This window comes from Falco cherrug, chromosome 4, assembly GCF_023634085.1.
Source record: "Falco cherrug isolate bFalChe1 chromosome 4, bFalChe1.pri, whole genome shotgun sequence".
Classification (NCBI taxonomy): Eukaryota; Metazoa; Chordata; class Aves; order Falconiformes; family Falconidae; genus Falco; species Falco cherrug.
In genome coordinates, this window is record NC_073700.1 from 78,705,614 (window position 1) to 78,723,359 (window position 17,746).

The window sequence follows — 17,746 nt, forward strand, 5'->3', positions numbered from 1 at the left end:
GTAGCATCAGTGGTTTGTTCAATTGTGTGGAATTTCAGTAAAATAGGGACTTGTATAGATTTTAAGTGTTTATGAGTTAGAGGAAAGAAGCAAAGTTTTCAAAATAAAACAGCAGATATTACAGTGAAAGTAAACCAAAAGATTTATTTTTACCTTTCTATTAAAAGACTTACGTGTCACAAAGGTAGTTGTATGAACTGACTTGCAACAACAGCAGTTAAATTAAGATACAGCATTTTGTAGTATCTAAGTTATTAATTCCAGTCTAGATTTCAGTATTTGGACTTCAAATTTACTTGAAGGAATTCTCAATTTCTCAAACTAAATAGAGTAACTGAGGATCATGGAAATTGAATGGATAATTCTGGCCATTAGGAAAGCAATATTCCTATTTGCAGTGGTGAGTATACTTCTATAAATTTGTGGGAGAACTCTGCTGATTTAGTGAAACTGGAAAAGCACTGTATTATGTATTCAATGTCATTGAGACATAGAACATTAAGTGAAATAATAAACGTGTTAGCATTAAAACAGGAATACTTTGTAAGCATAGTACAGTATGTTAAAAGATACTTAGACTGCAAAATAGTGTCAGATATTTGTCATGCTGAGTTGAACAGAAGAGTGTTTAGTTCTTTAACTGTATCTTTCAATTGCTGGAAACTTGCTTTTATTTTGAAATATAAACTATTTTAGAACTTACTAGATGTAGACTTTGTAGAACATGGGAAGTGCTTTTAGAAATAGGATTTAAAGCTGAATGAAGTAATACTTTATTCATGGGTCACTTCCTTATGCCAAAGGGAAATGAGGTTGAGTGATTTTTTTGAAGAAAGTATCTTCTGAGCTATTTTTTGGTAACTGTTGTCATCTTTGGAATTTCCCATTTACTTATGTGCTATTGGATTTGTTTGCTGTACAATTACTGAATTCTCGAGTACTTACTTTTATATCAGCTTGCATAAATCATTTAAAGTAATGCACAAATAAATGCTTACAACAAGATCGTCTTACTGCAACCAGCAACATTGAACAGAACCTCTTGTAACAATTGCCATACCTGCATTCTGCATTATTTTAAGTTTTTAATATTGCATGCATGTTAGAGGAACTGCAGGTATTTAAAAACTTGTTGGAGGAAGGGTGTTCTCAAAGGCCAACTTTAGTCCAAACACGTTATCTTTTGCTGCAGAGAGTGGGAACAGAAGCTCCTGTTTTGAACGTTCCCATGTGGAGTATTTTCTCTGTCTCCTTGAGCAGGTTTAGGAGGGTCATCTCCTGATGCCGAGTCAGTCCTAGGGAGATGTATTGTCCGGCAGGGTAATGAGTGCTTTGGGCTTAATCAAGCATACATGATCCCGCTGAAGTTGCTTGAGGCTCATGAACTAAAAAACATAGCACATTTAAGTGCTTTTCTGGATTGAGGCCAAAATGCTTAGCACTCTGCAGGGCCGAGAACTTAAATTAGTCTCTTTGTGACTGTGAAATACAAAGCTTCTAATTGTAACTGCAGCACCATCATAATAGAGATATTATGGTTTTATTTTTTCATGTTTGTGAATCTTGCAGTATTGTAGTACAATTTCTAGATAATTCAATCTGCTTTCACTGGGAATTTGAGGTTACAGAAAGTAACAGAATGGAAAGGTTAGTTTTGATATATGAAGAGTGCTAGAAACTCTAGTAATGTGGTGGAGTTATTTTTGATAATGAGCTATTCCATTGGTAAAGCAAATTAGCGCAACCGTGTATTTTTGTCCTACTGTGAGAGCAATTACATAGCATATCTGTTAGGAGACATAAAAAATATTTTTGACAGATGGTATGGCTGTGAATTAGGATTTATGAAGATTATTGTATGCCTGGTGTCCAGGACACCTGGGATTATTAAATTGATGTAAGAAACAACAACAACAAAAAATTACATTTCTAGTAATAGCTGCAGTGTTTTGTATCTCCCTACTGTCACCTTAAGAAGCAGCTCATGTTTATTTGATGCTGCACTTCTTGATAATCTGACATGCACTCTTTAGCAAACAGATGTCGGCAGATTTAATGGGTGAAAAAAGTAAGTGTATTAAAATAAACTACCAAAAATGAGAGCCGTCTTTAGATTGTAAATTAAGATTTTTCTCTTGCTGTGTGTTGTGTGTGTGGACTTTTTTTCTTTATAGTCCTATTTCTTCCTCAAATACTTAATAGCTATTGCGTTCTGTCTAAGGAGCTTGTTATACATTTTCTAGGGCAAGAGGGAATCCCCCAAGGGATTGCTTAATCCATAATTACCTAATTTATATGTTGTTGTTATAGCCACTCTTAATTATATACCTTGCTGTGATACTTATCATCATAGGACATAGTTTTCTTTATGAATTGCAGTAGTTCTGTTATGGTTCTTGTGCCCTTTCTTTTCATAATTTGCTACTAAAAACTGAGAACGTAGCATATAGAAAGCCCATGTTCCCTGAAGTAAATTTAAAATTATCCATGTTAGTGCAGAAGTGGCGTGCACTGTTTTAGGCAAGTATCCAAATAAAGTAGAGAAAATAATTTTATATCTGAACTGGCAGATAATGTCCTCATTAAATTGATCCTTTGTAAAGGTGCTATGTAAGGATTCTGAATAGATATAAATAACAGTTTCCTAGGCATCTAGTTAGGGGTCATATTAGTCAATTGGAAAGACAGAAGTACTATGAGATATAAAATATGAAGGAAGAGATAATGGGAGCTGTGAGTACACACAGTAGGGGAAAAAATTAATTTAGTTTTCTTTTTACTCTTCTAGAGAAGTTAGCAAATATTGCTGAGGTTGATAGACTTTTAAAGTATCCTTTGAGCAGATCACCTGATATAATTCCAGGGCATGAATACTGCTAATGTTGTCTTGTTTTTCTTTTTTTAAAAAAAATAATCAAAACCATTAATTGGCTCTTTCAGACCTATTATTGCCCAGTTTTTACTAAAGCTTGGCTGTCTGGATTATTTTTACAAGTTACTGGAAAAGGAGCCGTTACTGATCGTGCCTCTGTTCAGTCACCCAATTCTTAGTTTATGGTTCAGAGGGTCACATATCTAAAATCTCAAGAAAGGTGTTCTGGGCTAGATTTACTGCATCATTTTAAATTCCCTACATATGCTTTAGAGAAGGTGGTTTATGTTTCAAAATTGCTGGCCAATGTTCATGATTAGTTTGCTCCATTTTGATAATATATAGTGTTTATAGAAAATGTTGCTGCTTAGATTAGCGCCTTTTTTTTTTTTTTTTTTTTAAGATCACATAAGGTAGAATTTTAGTCATGTCCTGGTTAGATTAATTGCTTGTTATATGTCATATTAACTCCAAGATCTTCTTGTTCATGTACAAAGCCCTTAAAGCATTTTGGTCCATATTTTCTCTCTTCTTAATTGGGTATGTAAGCAATAATCACTTAATGAAATTATCTACTCTTAGCAGGGACTGGAATAAGACTGTCTGCAGCAAGTCATCAAGCGTGTACTTTTCTCTGAATGCTGGTACCATCAGAATAAAGATCTTACATTTTATTCAACTATTGTGTATGATCATAAGCTATTAGAAGTGAAGTTTTAACATTACCTTTAAAGAAGATGATGAGTTTTCAGCGTTGGCAGCTGCAATGGACATCATCTTTCTTAGCTCCCTCCATCTTTTGCATGTATAATAAATAGCTCGCAGTTCTTTGGCGGATTCATGTGCAGCCACAGATTGAAAGTGTGTATGAAGTAGAGCTGCCATATGATAAGAAAGGCATAGTATATGGTGGTGATCTTACTGAGAATGAAGGTAAGTAGCCCAGTCAGCCAACCTCCCCCCCCATTACCTATTACAACTACTACTATGGAATAGCATATTTACTTATACAATATTATTATATTATACAATATACAATATAAATTATATTTTCATATTGCTCTCTGTTTGACAATTGACCAAAATACTTCAGAGGTCTTCTCATACTGGGAAGATCTCCAGAATGTAAGGACCAGTGGACTTCTATTTGCCCTCAACAGTTGGGCAACTTAGGGGGTAGGGGAAGGGTGTATGTACATATTATATATAAATATATTAGGTATATATACATACCTATGTAAAATTTAAGCAACATGATCATCTATAAGAAAGTCTGCTTCTGCATGTCACAAAGGAGTAGTCCCAATGGCCTCACAAGCAACATTTTGTAAACTCTGACTTGTGCAATCTATTGAACCAGGGTCAACCAGTAAGACCTGGGGGTGTCTTGTAAGACCATCACCTTGTAGGGTGTTTTTCAATTCTGAAGTGAATAGTTAGACTTGTTACCTGTGTAACATGATAATGCAGCTGGGGTTATTTCAGATACTCAGTGATCATAGTAATGTCAAGAATGCTATGTCCATTGTCTTTTTCTTAAAGGGAAGCATTGTATTTTTAGATATAGGGATCTGGAGTGGGAATTGAGAGATGTGAATTAACTTGATTGTCACCAGCTTCCTTTCTGAACTCAAAACCCAGTTCATTTTCAAAAAAGTAATGCAGTGGGCTATTACAAAGCACTTTTCTATAGCACTTTGCAAGTGTGAAATACTGTTAATTCCTTTAACTTCAGTTGAGATTTCATTACGACAAGAACTCAGGAAGCCTTATAGTCTTTTAAAATGGGACTTGAATGTTCAGCTGGCCAGCAAATACATGTGAACACAACAAATGGATTGGAGTATCCCTCCCTCCCATAGCCCTGCCTGTTGGGTCCAGAGTCAGCGCTGTGGTCAGGTTGTACTGTTGGTGGGGTTTGAGCAACAGAAGACAGAATCACTTCCTGTAGGGAAAGAACACAAGCATGGTATATTTTCATCGTTTAGTACCTATAAATAGCAATGTATGTGCCCACATCCGTGAAAAAGTTCATAAAGTAGTAAAATTGGCCTGATTAGCAGCCTCTTCATTCTGAGAGGTAGGCTTCAGTAAGGGAACATGTACTTCAAATAGTGATCAAGGTACATGAATCCAGAAGCATAATTTGCATATTTCCCTGTTTAGTTTGGGCAGAGACTTACTATATGCTTGACTCGATTGCGTGCTTGTTGGATGGTTATTTGTAGTAGGAGATGCTCAAATTGGGTGCCCCAGATGTTCCCATCACATTTTGTAGCCTTTCTGTAATTTTGGGTTCTTCTGACTAGCTTAATCCCCAGATAAAACTAGATTATCCTGTATCTCTTGCCTAAACATGTGGAGTTGTACTAAAAGCCAGTAATGCTGGTTCATTTTGTTGCTGTCAACAAATTGATTGGTCAGTCATCCTGCCTCTGGGAGCAACCCTTCTGGGCTTTCCAAATATTAAAATTGATCTAAAATGCAATGTAGTTCGTACATCACCTGATGAGACTGTGTGCTAATACAGCCTGATGGTACAGTGATATTTACAACATGATGCATTAGCATAACATGGTGGCTGAAAGACTATTTCTAGGGCAGCTTATTAATAATTACTTTAAACAACAAGTAAGGAAAATAACAATGTCTTTAGGTTAGTTTTGCTGCCACTTTTGGGGGAAAAAACGCCCACAAACCCCACCACAAATAGCAGTGGGCAATCCATTTTAATGGGAAGGAAATATGACATGAAAACTGCCTCATTTCAGTCCAAAATGCTGATAATTGATAAGGCAGGAATATGTTTTTCTGTACTTCCCATCAGTGTGGTTTGATTCTTTCACTTCAGCATGCTACTGCTGTAATTTCTGCCTTAAAAAAACCACCCAAAACTTCACCACTCCTGTCACACTTGTGAAAGACTGTGCATTGGGTACCACATAGTCAAACTTTGTTCTAAAGCACTTTTCAGAAGTGCTTTACAAGATAAAATGGAAATTATTTGTTTGCAAATTTCTTCACTTCCACAGCATTACAAATGTTAAGAGTACTTTTCTAGTGTTGTAATGCAATTAGTAACCCTGCTTGATAAAAACCTATCTATTTTAAAGCCAAAAAAAGTACCCTTCTTCCTTTCATTACGGTCCAATTATCTTCCTTCCACAGAGAACCAGGAGGCTGAAAGAAGCCACCTTAATTGAAAGAGATGACCAATATTTTTAGGGGTTTTATTTATTTATTTATTTACTTGTGTGGCCCTTTACTGCTTGAAGAGTCATCTTGCTTTTATTCCTGCATCTCAAAAGCCTAAGCCATAGGTGCTGGGGACAACTCAGTCTTGTTATGTTTGCAGAGTGAAGCTTTACAAACTCTGGCTCCTGGTAACCTGTTTGCTGAAGGTGCTGTTGACAGGTGCTCCAGCTACAGACTGTGTATGGAGGAACTTAAAGTCAAATATCCATCCTCCTTTTTCTTACTGACTTGAATCACTGTGGAGAGAGCAGGTGAAAAGTTAGGAGGTAGGAGATGTTAGGAGATACTTGCCTAATTCTTTTTGTTGGCATTAGAATATTTTAAACTTTTAAATCGGACATAGTTCTAGTCCTGCCATATGCTTGGATTTTAAGCAGCACAATAAAACCCTCAGAACACGGCACTTAGTGCAGCGATTTTTATTCACACATCTGCCTGAAAATCCATTTATGTTCTTCAAGACTGAGGAGAGAGACCGTTGGGAATATCCAGGGCTTTACTTACTTAACAAAACTTCTGAAAGCACGGCTGAGGACATTGTTCGCAGGTATTGTTGGAGGAGGCTTCCCCTGGGTTCAGACTAGTTATTCTCTTCTTAATTCTCTACTTAATTTGCTTTTTTTCTGAAAACCAAATCTAAGATCATTTCCTTCTTCTTTCTTCTTATTGTAGATGGAAATTGTTATACCTCTGTCCTTTTCCTCTCACTGATAGTAACATTCTAGGGAGACATTTCACGGATGTTGCTGACTACCTCAATTACTCAAGGAGAAATTTCCTTTTCTTCTTGAAACAATTAACTTTGGATTTACACAGCTTTTCCCAGTTGTTCCAATTTTCTGAAAACATTATTTACTTTTTTTGTGAAACCATGTTTGCTAAATATTTTCTTACTAGTCTTTTATGTGTAATTGTCTAAGTTATTTTCTTAAGTAAACAGCTTCCTTTCCCATTCAAGTCCTTGGATTTTCATACATTTAGTAGAATAACGAAAGAAGAATGCAGTATTATCCCTCTTTTTTAGAGGTTCTGCTCCATGGGCATCTACCATCTCAGAGAAACTGTCATCTTTTTTTCCTGCCAAAGCAGATTACCACATGTTGGAGCTTCTGCAATAGCAGGGGTTGGGAACAAGGGGTAGAGACGCAGAGGCAGAGACCCAGTTTGTCTGAGCTCCTCCTATTCAAGAAAACTGCATCCCAAAAAGTCTTCAGGATATTTTTTTTGCTTGGAGCAGTAGAGAGAAACTCAAATCTTGTTGTCACTAACTACATGGACCAAATGTAGCTGCTAAATTAAAACAGATTATTTAAATAGTCTTTATTTTAATATGCAATTAAAGTTACATAGAAAATTAATTTCTTGGTATATTCTCTGGCTATACTGAAAAGTTACCTGAGTTTTGTATTACATCAGGAGTGAAGGTAGAGGCAAAATAAATGTGAGTACTCTGTGCTATCAGATGACACTGAAGTTACAGAACTGATACATCCATTATCAGCATTTATTAGTTCTCTATTCATTTTGCAGTATATTGACTTGTCCTTCACTTACGGTTTGTGGCTGTGGAAAATGCTGCTGGATGTCTAGAGCTGCCTGCATTTTCAATTACAGTCCTTCTGGCTTGCAGTTTACCTACTATAGTGATTTTCATGAATTTTTTAATCTTTCAGCATACACGTTACAGAAAAATAGGAAAAACAAAAAATCTGGCCTAGTTAGTAACATTTCCTGGCAGTTTTTTGCTTGTGTTGTTTATTATAATGTACGACATCTTTGCTATGAATAGCTTGCGTAGTACTTTGAAGGAACAGAGGAACCAGATAAACCGTTAGTTACTGAACCCACACCTTTCTCTTTCTTCTGAGATAATTCTTACCGCAATATTCATGTTGCAGAGGGGAGCCTTGCCCAAAATTCACCTGTTAGAACAGTGCCCTAAGCAGAGAGCCTCCGGGGAGGCAGCAAGAACAGGAACCCTGCTACGGAGGGGGCATAAATGCTGATACAGCTCTTCAATTATCAGATTCAAAAGTACTCAAATTGGTTAGGATAGAAGGAAAGGTAAGAGTATAATTATTCTAGTTCTGGCGGGAAAGTAAGACTTAGCATTTTTAGTAAAGATCTTTCTGCTTTGTATGTATTTCTGCTTTTGCTGAGTTCTGCAGGCATCTTACCCCTGTTTGTTCACAGTTTTGTAGTATTTATATTTATATCATTATAGATGCCCACATTTGAGACGTTATGGTTCTTGGTCTTTAAACAATGGTTGAATAAAATAATTAAATAATAGGAATTAGGAATATAAGAATAAAAGTAGGAATGAGGAATAAAAATATTTTACAATTTTGTTTACATTAAGTTAAATATATTTGCTAAATATATCACCAGCTTCCTTCCAAATATTTCCTGTCCCCAATTGTTATTATAGGGGACTGAATAAAACCAGAACCTTAATCTTCTGGTTTGAGTTTGAAAAATTGTTAATGGAGAAAACTGTTTTTTTTTTTCTAGGGTGAACAAATGACATAGTTGGTTTGGACACTAGATATGCAGTCTTTTGTGGTATGTAAACTTTTCAGGGTAGAATTACATTCTGTATGTGTTTCATAAATAAAAGTCACAGGCATTTCTAGTACTTAGTCAGATAATTAAACTAACATGGTTTAACCGTGGAACATTCAGAGTATCTGCAGTTCAAATGGCAACCTTGCAATTCTTTCCCTCTGCAGAGATTAACAGTTTTAGCTGTTTGAGAGGGTAGGGAGCATGTACTAATTACAGAAAGTTCATTCTGCATTTAAAATACCAAATTGTTCCTATGTTAGAGAAAAAGCCAGTTCTGAATAATTACACTTTTCTAATTGCTGTAATGCCAATAAGGATGTACATCATTATTGATACTGAAAGAGTGGTTTAGCAAAGATTCCCCTGCTGTTCTTTGCAGGCCAGGATACTCTGTGGGGAGCTTTGCTATAATAATGAAAAACTGTAGAATGTCAGAGGTACTTTTTACTGTTTCTTTAGAATTTTTTCATTAAGATTTCAGCAACATTAACCTGACCTTGACTGCATTCTAGCCTAAGAAACAGCTGAAAAGCATGCTTTAAAGAGGAAAATGAAAAAGAAAAGTACCTGAAATGTGTCACAAATATTCTTAAATGCTTTTTTAAAACTCTGGTTCTGTTTTCCTCTGAACAGCAATATTGATAAATGGAGAAAAAACATGCTGCCTACTAATCACACAAAATTTGTACAGATAGCAGGAGCTCTTCGAGAAAGACAACTCACTACTGTGTTACAGAATGAGGATCATAAGAAGCTGGGAAACACGAGCCCAAAGCAAAGGGGAAAGCTGATTTCCATTGACAGCCATTCTTACTTCTAAAAGCCTTTCCAAGGACTTGCTTTTAGCCTGAAGCTTTCAGTGTGGGAGTCTGCCCTATTGCAACCACTGACAACACCACTCTTAGGCTAGTATTACAGTCCCATTCATTGCATTTCTGTTGAGAAAGAAAAAGTGACCAGAAGCCATTTGGATACAGCAATGAGCTCCTGCAAGGTCTCCAGCGCTGCTTCTTCCATCTACTTTTGTTCTCCCAGATAGAAATAACTTTTTTACTTGAGTCCCTGGAGGGGACGCTGACTAAACTCTTGAGTGAGCCTCAAAAAAATAGCAGCTTTCACGATTCTTTTGAGGTTTTCTAAACCATTTCAGGGGCATCTGCATTGTGCTTGTCTGGGTGGGTTTCTTGCCTCCTTACAGTTCTCTAAGGGTATAGGTCACATACTTACTGTTGTGTTGGGTGTGAGGGTGTTTTGTTGTTAATGTTTTAGGTTGGGGTTTTTGTGACGTTTAAAAACTATCATGTCATGTACACTTTTCCCCCTCCAGCAAGGTTTTACTGATCCTTTTCTCCTAGCTTAAGTTTTTGAATACAAAGTGCTAAACATTCAGAGCGCCTTGTGAGTAATTTTTATTGCCCTCTCCGTTCCTCTTTGCCATTGCTATTCTTATTTGAAAAGTAAATCAATGTCATCAATGAGGATGTTCAGTCTGGAATTCCTACAAATTTTCTAAAAAGGCCCAGTGAATATTCTAAAAAGCATCAACTGAAACACAATTGGAAGAGCAATCCCCTAAGACAATTTCCATTTCTAGATACATCAGAAGTAACTTCATAATGCTAAATAAATTCTGAGATATGGTGTGATACACTGTTTGCTGTAATACCACAAAATTGCCTGAAATAAAGGTAATATTTCTGTATCACCAGTAGTGTTATAAGTCTTTCATAATTATGGTATTGCTGAATATTTACTAAATATTCTGGAAGACTGAATGTACTGCTTGTGTCTCAAGGCTGTCTTTTTAAGGAAAATTGGTCCGCTTCTGGAAAAAAACCACTTTTTTTTTTACAGAGAGTACAGCTTTCTTTAATCACTTTTTGTTAGAAAACCTTGTTCAGTAGTTTGGATGATAATAATGCTAGCACTGATCCTTGATTCTTCTTCAGAGCACTGTAAATCCAGCTTCTCAGTACATTGTAAACTAGGCATTTTTCCTTCCTTACGAGACTTTTGGCAGACTATGGTTAGCACACAAGAAATGCAGCAAGTTAGATGTTTTTAAAGGCAGCTGAGAAACATTTAAAAAGAGCAAAAAGGAATAATTTAATTTAGGGGATAACTTTATACTTTCTTATTTTTGAAATAACATAGAACATCCTTGTTCTCAGCACAATTGTTATCTGGTGGCCAGCTACCATATATGTTTACGTACTCTTTCTAATATCCCTGTTCATTTGGATTGCAAACCAAGAATGAAGAAAACACCTTGCTTATTTGAATTAGATTTTATTACCATACCTTCTGTAATTTTATCTGAATTTTTTTAACTCCTTGGTGTTTGGCAAAATGTAAATTTTTTGGTGATCTTCTAACTCCATTCAATTAATATTTCTCATAGCAGGACTGTGTGTCATAACATTTGGCAGTGCTTTGTTTAGCTGATGCCCAGAGACTATGCTATGAATAGATTGTATTCTGGATAAATAAGTTAGCCATTTAAGTAGAAACCAGTGTGACTAACGTGGGGTATCAAATTCTCTAGGACTTGCAGTTCTATATATGCTTGAAGGATGCATGTGTGAAAACATAAGCTATTTCATAACCTTGACTTTGATTGCATCACACAGCTTTGTGCTGGTGTTTGCATTGTAACCAGCTTGGGCGATCTCAGCACTGATGGGTGATTGATGTTCTCTGCTAGAGTGTCCAGTTCTTCATTACATTACCACAGTCGATATAAAAGCCTGCTGGTCAGGTTGGCTTCATCAAGGTCTTTTCATGGATGTGGATTCTCCAGCATATGAGTGAAGTATCTTAGCCCATTTAAAGGATGCCTTTATGATTTGGAAGTGCAGAAATATATCTAGCTTGATAAGATCTTGCACATGAGGCCAGTATCTAAATATCACTGCAAAAGTGCTCAGAAACAATTCTGCATAGCAAAGGGCAATGATTGCCAGTAATGGCAGCGTTAGTCAGAATTGAAGAATTCTTTCTTGCAACCTGAATTGTTCAGGACAGGGAACTTTATTGTATGTGGATACTTAATAGATAATATATACCATACTGCATATGACACACTGTATACTAGATAAAGGGATGAGCTCCATAATATACAAAGAGTTAAACTGCAAATGTGACAGTTTTCCAGCAGCCTATCTTCAGTTAAATTTCCTGGTTAACTTTGGCCGCTGTTTTTCTACCATGTTTGGGTTTCACATGCTGCATAAAAGAGTCGTGCTCCCCAGGTTTTTTATTTTCCCATTGCATTATTTGTTGGGATGTCAGTCCAATAATAGTAACATAAAATGTGACTTGCTGTAAATGAAAAAGTGAATGTGAACATTTTAAGATAGTGAAAAATAGTCATTTTCGTGGCAGAGACAGTAGTAGTTTGCGTGTGAAACTGAAACAGGCAATTTCGAGTCCTTTTCTCATTTATGCTGTAAACTGATCTTGTCATATTGGACCCAAGACCTTCTCATGAGGGGTTGAGTAGGCTGGGACCAAAAGACCATTGGATCCAAGGTCAGATTGTAGCATTCGTTACAATGACCTGACACTGTTCCTGAGTACTGTATTGCTCCCAGCCATTTTGGCTTTATTTACGATACTGTTTTGACTATTCAAGTGGTATCAAGAATCTATAGACTATTAAGAACCTCACTCACGGTATGCAGAGATTGAGTATTGTAAAATGGTGTTCAACAGTAAAATAATTCTAATGTAATTCATCCTTCCTTACTGTGGCCTTGCTTTGAAACGTGGAGTAGGATTTGAGAGTAAGGAATGCTGGTTCTTGCTCTGTCATTGTCAATGCACGGTATCCACTCTTTCCATTTCTGGGGGTGCCCAGTTGTCACCCTTCTAACAAATGTAAGGTTTCTCGAGATAAAAAAATGATCCAAGATGCTTTGTGCAGTTTCCAATTTTTTCCCCCTCTTTGCTAGTCTGATTTGCATTGTAAATTGAGTTCATCCAGCTTCTGGGACAGTTAAGATATAAACAGGTGTTTATAAAAGTACAATTCGCCAAACAAAATAAACATTAGATTCTAAGGATTTCTGATTGTCATCTGACTATGGGAATAGGACAGCGAGTGATGGATCATTTTTCTCTGGAATGTGGGAGTACGGACAGGCAGCAGCATCTTTGAAGATCTTGTTTAATTGATTTCTAGATGTAACCTTTTCCTCTTTTTTTTTTTTTTTTTGGGGGGGGGGGGGGGGGCAGTTTTCTGGCTCCATTCTCCCCTTCAGAAGAATATGGGACTAATGTAATACAAGCAAATACCAGCGCCTCAATGAATTCTCCACAGATTATTTCTTTCAAGAGGAAATTTAACAGATTTGCACAGAGTAGAAATTAAGGGAAGTTTTTAAGTTTACAGCAGCTACAAATTTAATTATTTGAAGTATTGTGGGGTTTGTTTTCAGATAAATATCATAAACATAAATAAATATTGGCAGTGTTCTTAGCAAGAGAATATGTCTGTAGCAGATGAAGTTCATGAATTTTGTTATGAAGCACACCTTGAGCCTATTTGGCCATGACAAGAATGAAGACTTCCCTCTAAGTGTTATCAATTAGCAGGTATAGACACTTAAGATCCCATTTAAAGCGCAAGCTGCTGATCTTCAACTTGAAGGTAACTGTGCTGATCAGAACAGCCAAGTACAAGAGGTTTTAGGGGTTTTCCTGAGTTTACAGACTGTAGTCTGTGGTTTTTTGCTCAGAGCTTGGAAAGCTACAGCAGGCAGTAGGAGAACTCTGTAGGCTATCTTCCTGACTTCTCTGCTGGCTTTCCTCTTTTCCCTGCCCTCTAAAGATACCAGAATCAGTAAGGGAAGTCAAAAGAAATCTTTATCAACTCTCGCCTCTGCTGTTGCGTGTAGCTTTCTGAAAAGCTGTTAGCTACTCATAAGAATACAGAACTAAGAAAAGGAAAGCTAGGGAAAATAAAGAACGAGAAGAAACATCTGTAAACTGTAGCTGTAGGAATTGCATAGTATAGATGTGTCAACTTAGTCAAATATTGTTAAAGCAGGAGAAACCCAGCAATATACCCTGTTTTATCTCCAGAAGGCTCTGAAGTGGCCTAGAAGAATAGATGAAGGTGGGAGTACTCTTTCCTTTTTGACACCTATAAAATAAAATGTTTTATAGCAATTAGCCAGAACATGATCTGAAAGAGAGGGGGAAAAATCAAGTAGGATTTATACTGGGAAGTGAATTCCAGCAGCTCAGTAGGAAGGTGCTTTCTTCACTTGCCTCTTTTGGAGCTCATTGACTCCTCTTTTCTATTGGATCATAACCAGTAAGGTTAGTACTTATATTTAGCAGTCATTCCTTTTAATAAAACTTCTTAACCTTAAGAAATTTTACATTATTATCCTGTGACATAATAGTAACAGATCTTGGAAAGTTTATCTTAAGCTTTAGGTTTCTAGTCATTGTGAGTATAAACAAAAGCTTCCAAATGAGGGTCAGTTTCAAAGGGTCGGCCCTGCTAACCCCTTCTGTCCCAGTAGCTTACGGAGGAGTGAGCCTCCTCCATCACCTAAGGCAAGTACTGACTCTGAACTAACTCAGATTGCCAAGATTATCTATTTAATTGTTGACAGTTTAATGGAAGGTTTAATGTTTGTCTGTCCTGCTAGGTGAAATGTTGGGTTGTGTGAGGAATGACTGGTGCTCAGGTTGTGTTCAAGTCAGAGCCGGTCCTTTGAGAAGGAGCTGGATTGCCTCTTACCTGGCTAGATGCTTAGCTGTGTTACATACTGCCAGGCTAAAAAACAAGCAACCCCACTGCCACCCTGCTGCCCGAACTGTCCTGTCTGACAGCCACAACCTCAGGTTCTCTGCAACAGCCATGATCCGTAACATTCAACTCCAGCACAGGCCAGATCTTGAGCAGCACAGCTCACCTAAAAATCATGGAATAATTTAGGATGAAAGCGACCTCCATACAATTAGACCCATTTAACACTTACGATCAGTTGAATACCAAATTAGCATTTAAAGCTTTCAGTGCTTCCCTTAATAACAGTGTAAGCATTGGATTTTTCTGGCTGTGTGCTCATTATGGAGGGTTGAAAGGAAGAAGTCAGAACTGCAATCAGAAATTCGTGTCTAGTTCTTGGCTCTGACATGACTTATTAAGCACTTTAGACAAATTGTGAGTATTTCTGTATGTGTACTTATACAAAATAGAAATCCATATAATATCTTACTCCTCAAGATGATGTGAGAGCTATCAGTTTGCATAGCATTTTATTGCTAATAATTGTAAAACAAGTTAGATTTGATTTCTAGAGGCAGAGTAAACAGTATTTTCTTTGTTTTTAAAACAGTATAAGTTTTAAGATGGACACTTAATAAAGTCATATTAGTAGGTCAATATCAAAGCTTGCAAGTCTGTTGGGTCCAGCATTCTATCTGCTGGTGTTCACTGTAAATTATATTGATGACTTCTGTATGACGTGATTTTTTTATTTCATTGTTGGTTTTTTGTGGGTTTGGGTTGGCTTTTTTTTAAGTTTGTTAACTTTATTTTTCTATAAAGCACATATTTGGCAATGCATATATTGCCATATGTAATAAGACATCACCAGGCAGTCATGCAATTCCATTTCAAATTGGAGAGCAACATCATTCATATTTTGAAATAACTGGGATAGGAGCGTTTTTTAATCATGCCTATGCCTTTGTTGGACAACTTCTGAAAAGGCGCAGAGGAAACAAATGATGAGGCTTCATCAGTTTATGAAAGAAATTATATTAAATAATTTCCCTTCCACAAGACTGGGTTTAATGACAGCAAGTCCCACCAGCCTTGTGGCTTTCATAAGTGCAGAGTATCATTAGGTGGAGAAATGTCAATAATCATTCAAAAAAAATCTGTTGTTGTTTTAAGCCTTAATTCAAGTCAACCTGACCCCAAGAATTATGTCGACATCTATTAGAACTGCTATTTTAGATCTACCTGAACCAAACTCTGAAACTGGTTTTATTTTTTATTTTATATTTATTTTCATTTATTAGTAGGTCACGATGGTTCATTACAAAGCCTTAGCTGCCTGATTTGTGGTGTCTAAATTTCTGTTCTTCTGTTCTCTTTAGATAAATACAGGGCACCGATCGCAGTTGACTGTATCAAGTGCAGAGGTGGGAAATGAAAGAAGTCAAAATTTGGAAAGCAGCCCTTTCATGTCAGATCTTCTGAGTGACGTACCCTTTGCCCTAGCACCACATGTGTTAGCAGTACAGGGCACCCCTAATGATGTTCCTGACCGATTGATCACCTACGACATCAATGATAATTTATCAAGATTTTGGTACGACTTTACACTTGAAAATTCAGTGCTTTGTGATCCATAATGTTTTCTTTGTTTTTTCTGCTCTGTCAAGGAACAAGTCTTAAGGTAAAGATAAAGACTTATTTCAATTGACTTCGTATTTTGGGGGCCTGCCACTAGTATATCAGATGCACTGCATCGAAAGGATTATTATTGACAACTGTGTTATATTTCTTAGCTTTAAGCGAACTGTAACTTACTATGTTAAATATTCTGTTTATCTCCAAAGAAATCAAACAAAACTATTTCAGCCTGAGCAGGAGACTGGCTGCTGGTATCTATTTCCAGTAGGTAGGCCGCAGACACAAACATTTCATAACTTTAAGATGAAGTCTACACACCTCTGTGCTGTTTTGTTATTTCGCTCAGATAATAAACACATCGATGCTGTTACACGTGTTAAGAACACCTCTGATTTTCTACAGATAGAAACCAGTATTAATGCTAAAGCAACGCTGCTCTGCATTACTGTACAGACAGCTTTTCAGTTAGACCAAGTTTTAAAACGCAGAGTTAATTCTGTGTACTTAAATAATTATGAAGACTTAATAGAATTGATTAAACTTACCAATCAGTTGCTCCACTCCCTTTCCAGTAGATGGTATTTTTGTACATCTCATTTTGTGCCTGGAGAAGTCCTCCCCGCCTGCCTGTTGGCTGCTGTTTGTTCTCATTACCACATGTGTGCCTGATTTATACACAGATCAGCTTTTCCATTTTAACCTCTTTGCCCCCTGAAGAAGGAAATCTCAGGACACGTACTTTTAATGGTCACACCCTTCTTTTTTTAATTTGTGTGCCAGAGATACAGATGGCAATGTTTAACAACAGGAAAACATTACATTGCTTCTTATCCAGCTAAATTAAATGGCTAAGTACCTAAACATGCCTTCTCACAGGCCACTGTGTCCCCTGCTCACAAGCTCTGAGCAAGTTTTTCCCAACTAAAACCAGAGCTGCTGTTGCATGAGCAACAGCTCTCTGATGTAACATCATGATTTGTGATGAATAAGGATCTGTGTCACACAGAAGACTACACTTGTTTTCTCTCTTGGGGTAGAATATTTATGTTGTGCCAAATGTTAGTGGATATTTCCACATATTTTCTATGCTTTGTGATAGCTTAAAATACATACTTTTTCAGACTTGCATCCTCTTGTAGTATTGGAGATAAATACTGTAAAAGATGGAGAAATTACATTGTGAATACATTGTAGACTGTTAAATATTCATGGTTTAGATTTTTTTAAATGTATGTATTTAATATTTTTGACATCTGTGTTCATAAATATTTTGAAGTTATTGTTTCAGGGAAAGTATCTGTGCTGCAGTCCAATAAAAAGAAATGCAAAATAATAGTGAATTATCTTTTATGTGTAAGAATTATTACTCAGCTTCACCTGTTTAATTTACTATAGCTGTGACCATTCAGACTTCATGGGAGCTTGGACCTGGAAATTCAATTTGGGAATCTTTTCAGTGCGATTTAAGAATCGCGTCCTTCTAATCAAATATCACTCTTTCATCTGAGGTATTCTGTGTGCTATGTTGGTGACTTGCAGTGGTTTAGGTGGCATCCATGACACCGCTCTGAGGATGGTATGGCTGTGAGCTAGGAAGGACTCAGACCTCTTGGAAGAATTAATTTTACTAAGTTGTTTAGAACCGGTTTGTGTGCTGAGTTTTCTAG

At 36.7% G+C, this 17,746-nt stretch overlaps 1 protein-coding gene and 1 long non-coding RNA gene across 4 annotated transcripts in view; one reads left to right on the forward strand and one right to left on the reverse strand.

Annotated features, from left to right (window-relative positions):
• UMAD1 (UBAP1-MVB12-associated (UMA) domain containing 1) overlaps nucleotides 1–17,412 on the forward strand; it is an 81,454-nt gene extending 64,042 nt beyond the window's left edge. For all 3 annotated transcript variants that reach the window (XM_055706877.1, XM_055706878.1, XM_055706876.1), the window contains exon 4: nucleotides 15,821–17,412. In XM_055706877.1, the coding sequence (XP_055562852.1) occupies nucleotides 15,821–16,078 (258 nt within the window). In that variant the 3' untranslated portion in view covers nucleotides 16,079–17,412. The remainder of the gene's footprint in view (nucleotides 1–15,820) is intronic.
• LOC114014813 (uncharacterized) lies at nucleotides 119–3,738 on the reverse strand. The gene is made up of 2 exons (XR_003558456.2): nucleotides 3,599–3,738; nucleotides 119–1,385 (listed from the first exon to the last, which is right to left on the reverse strand). It is a non-coding gene; the product is annotated as an uncharacterized LOC114014813 (long non-coding RNA).
• Nucleotides 17,413–17,746: the final 334 nt, after the last annotated feature.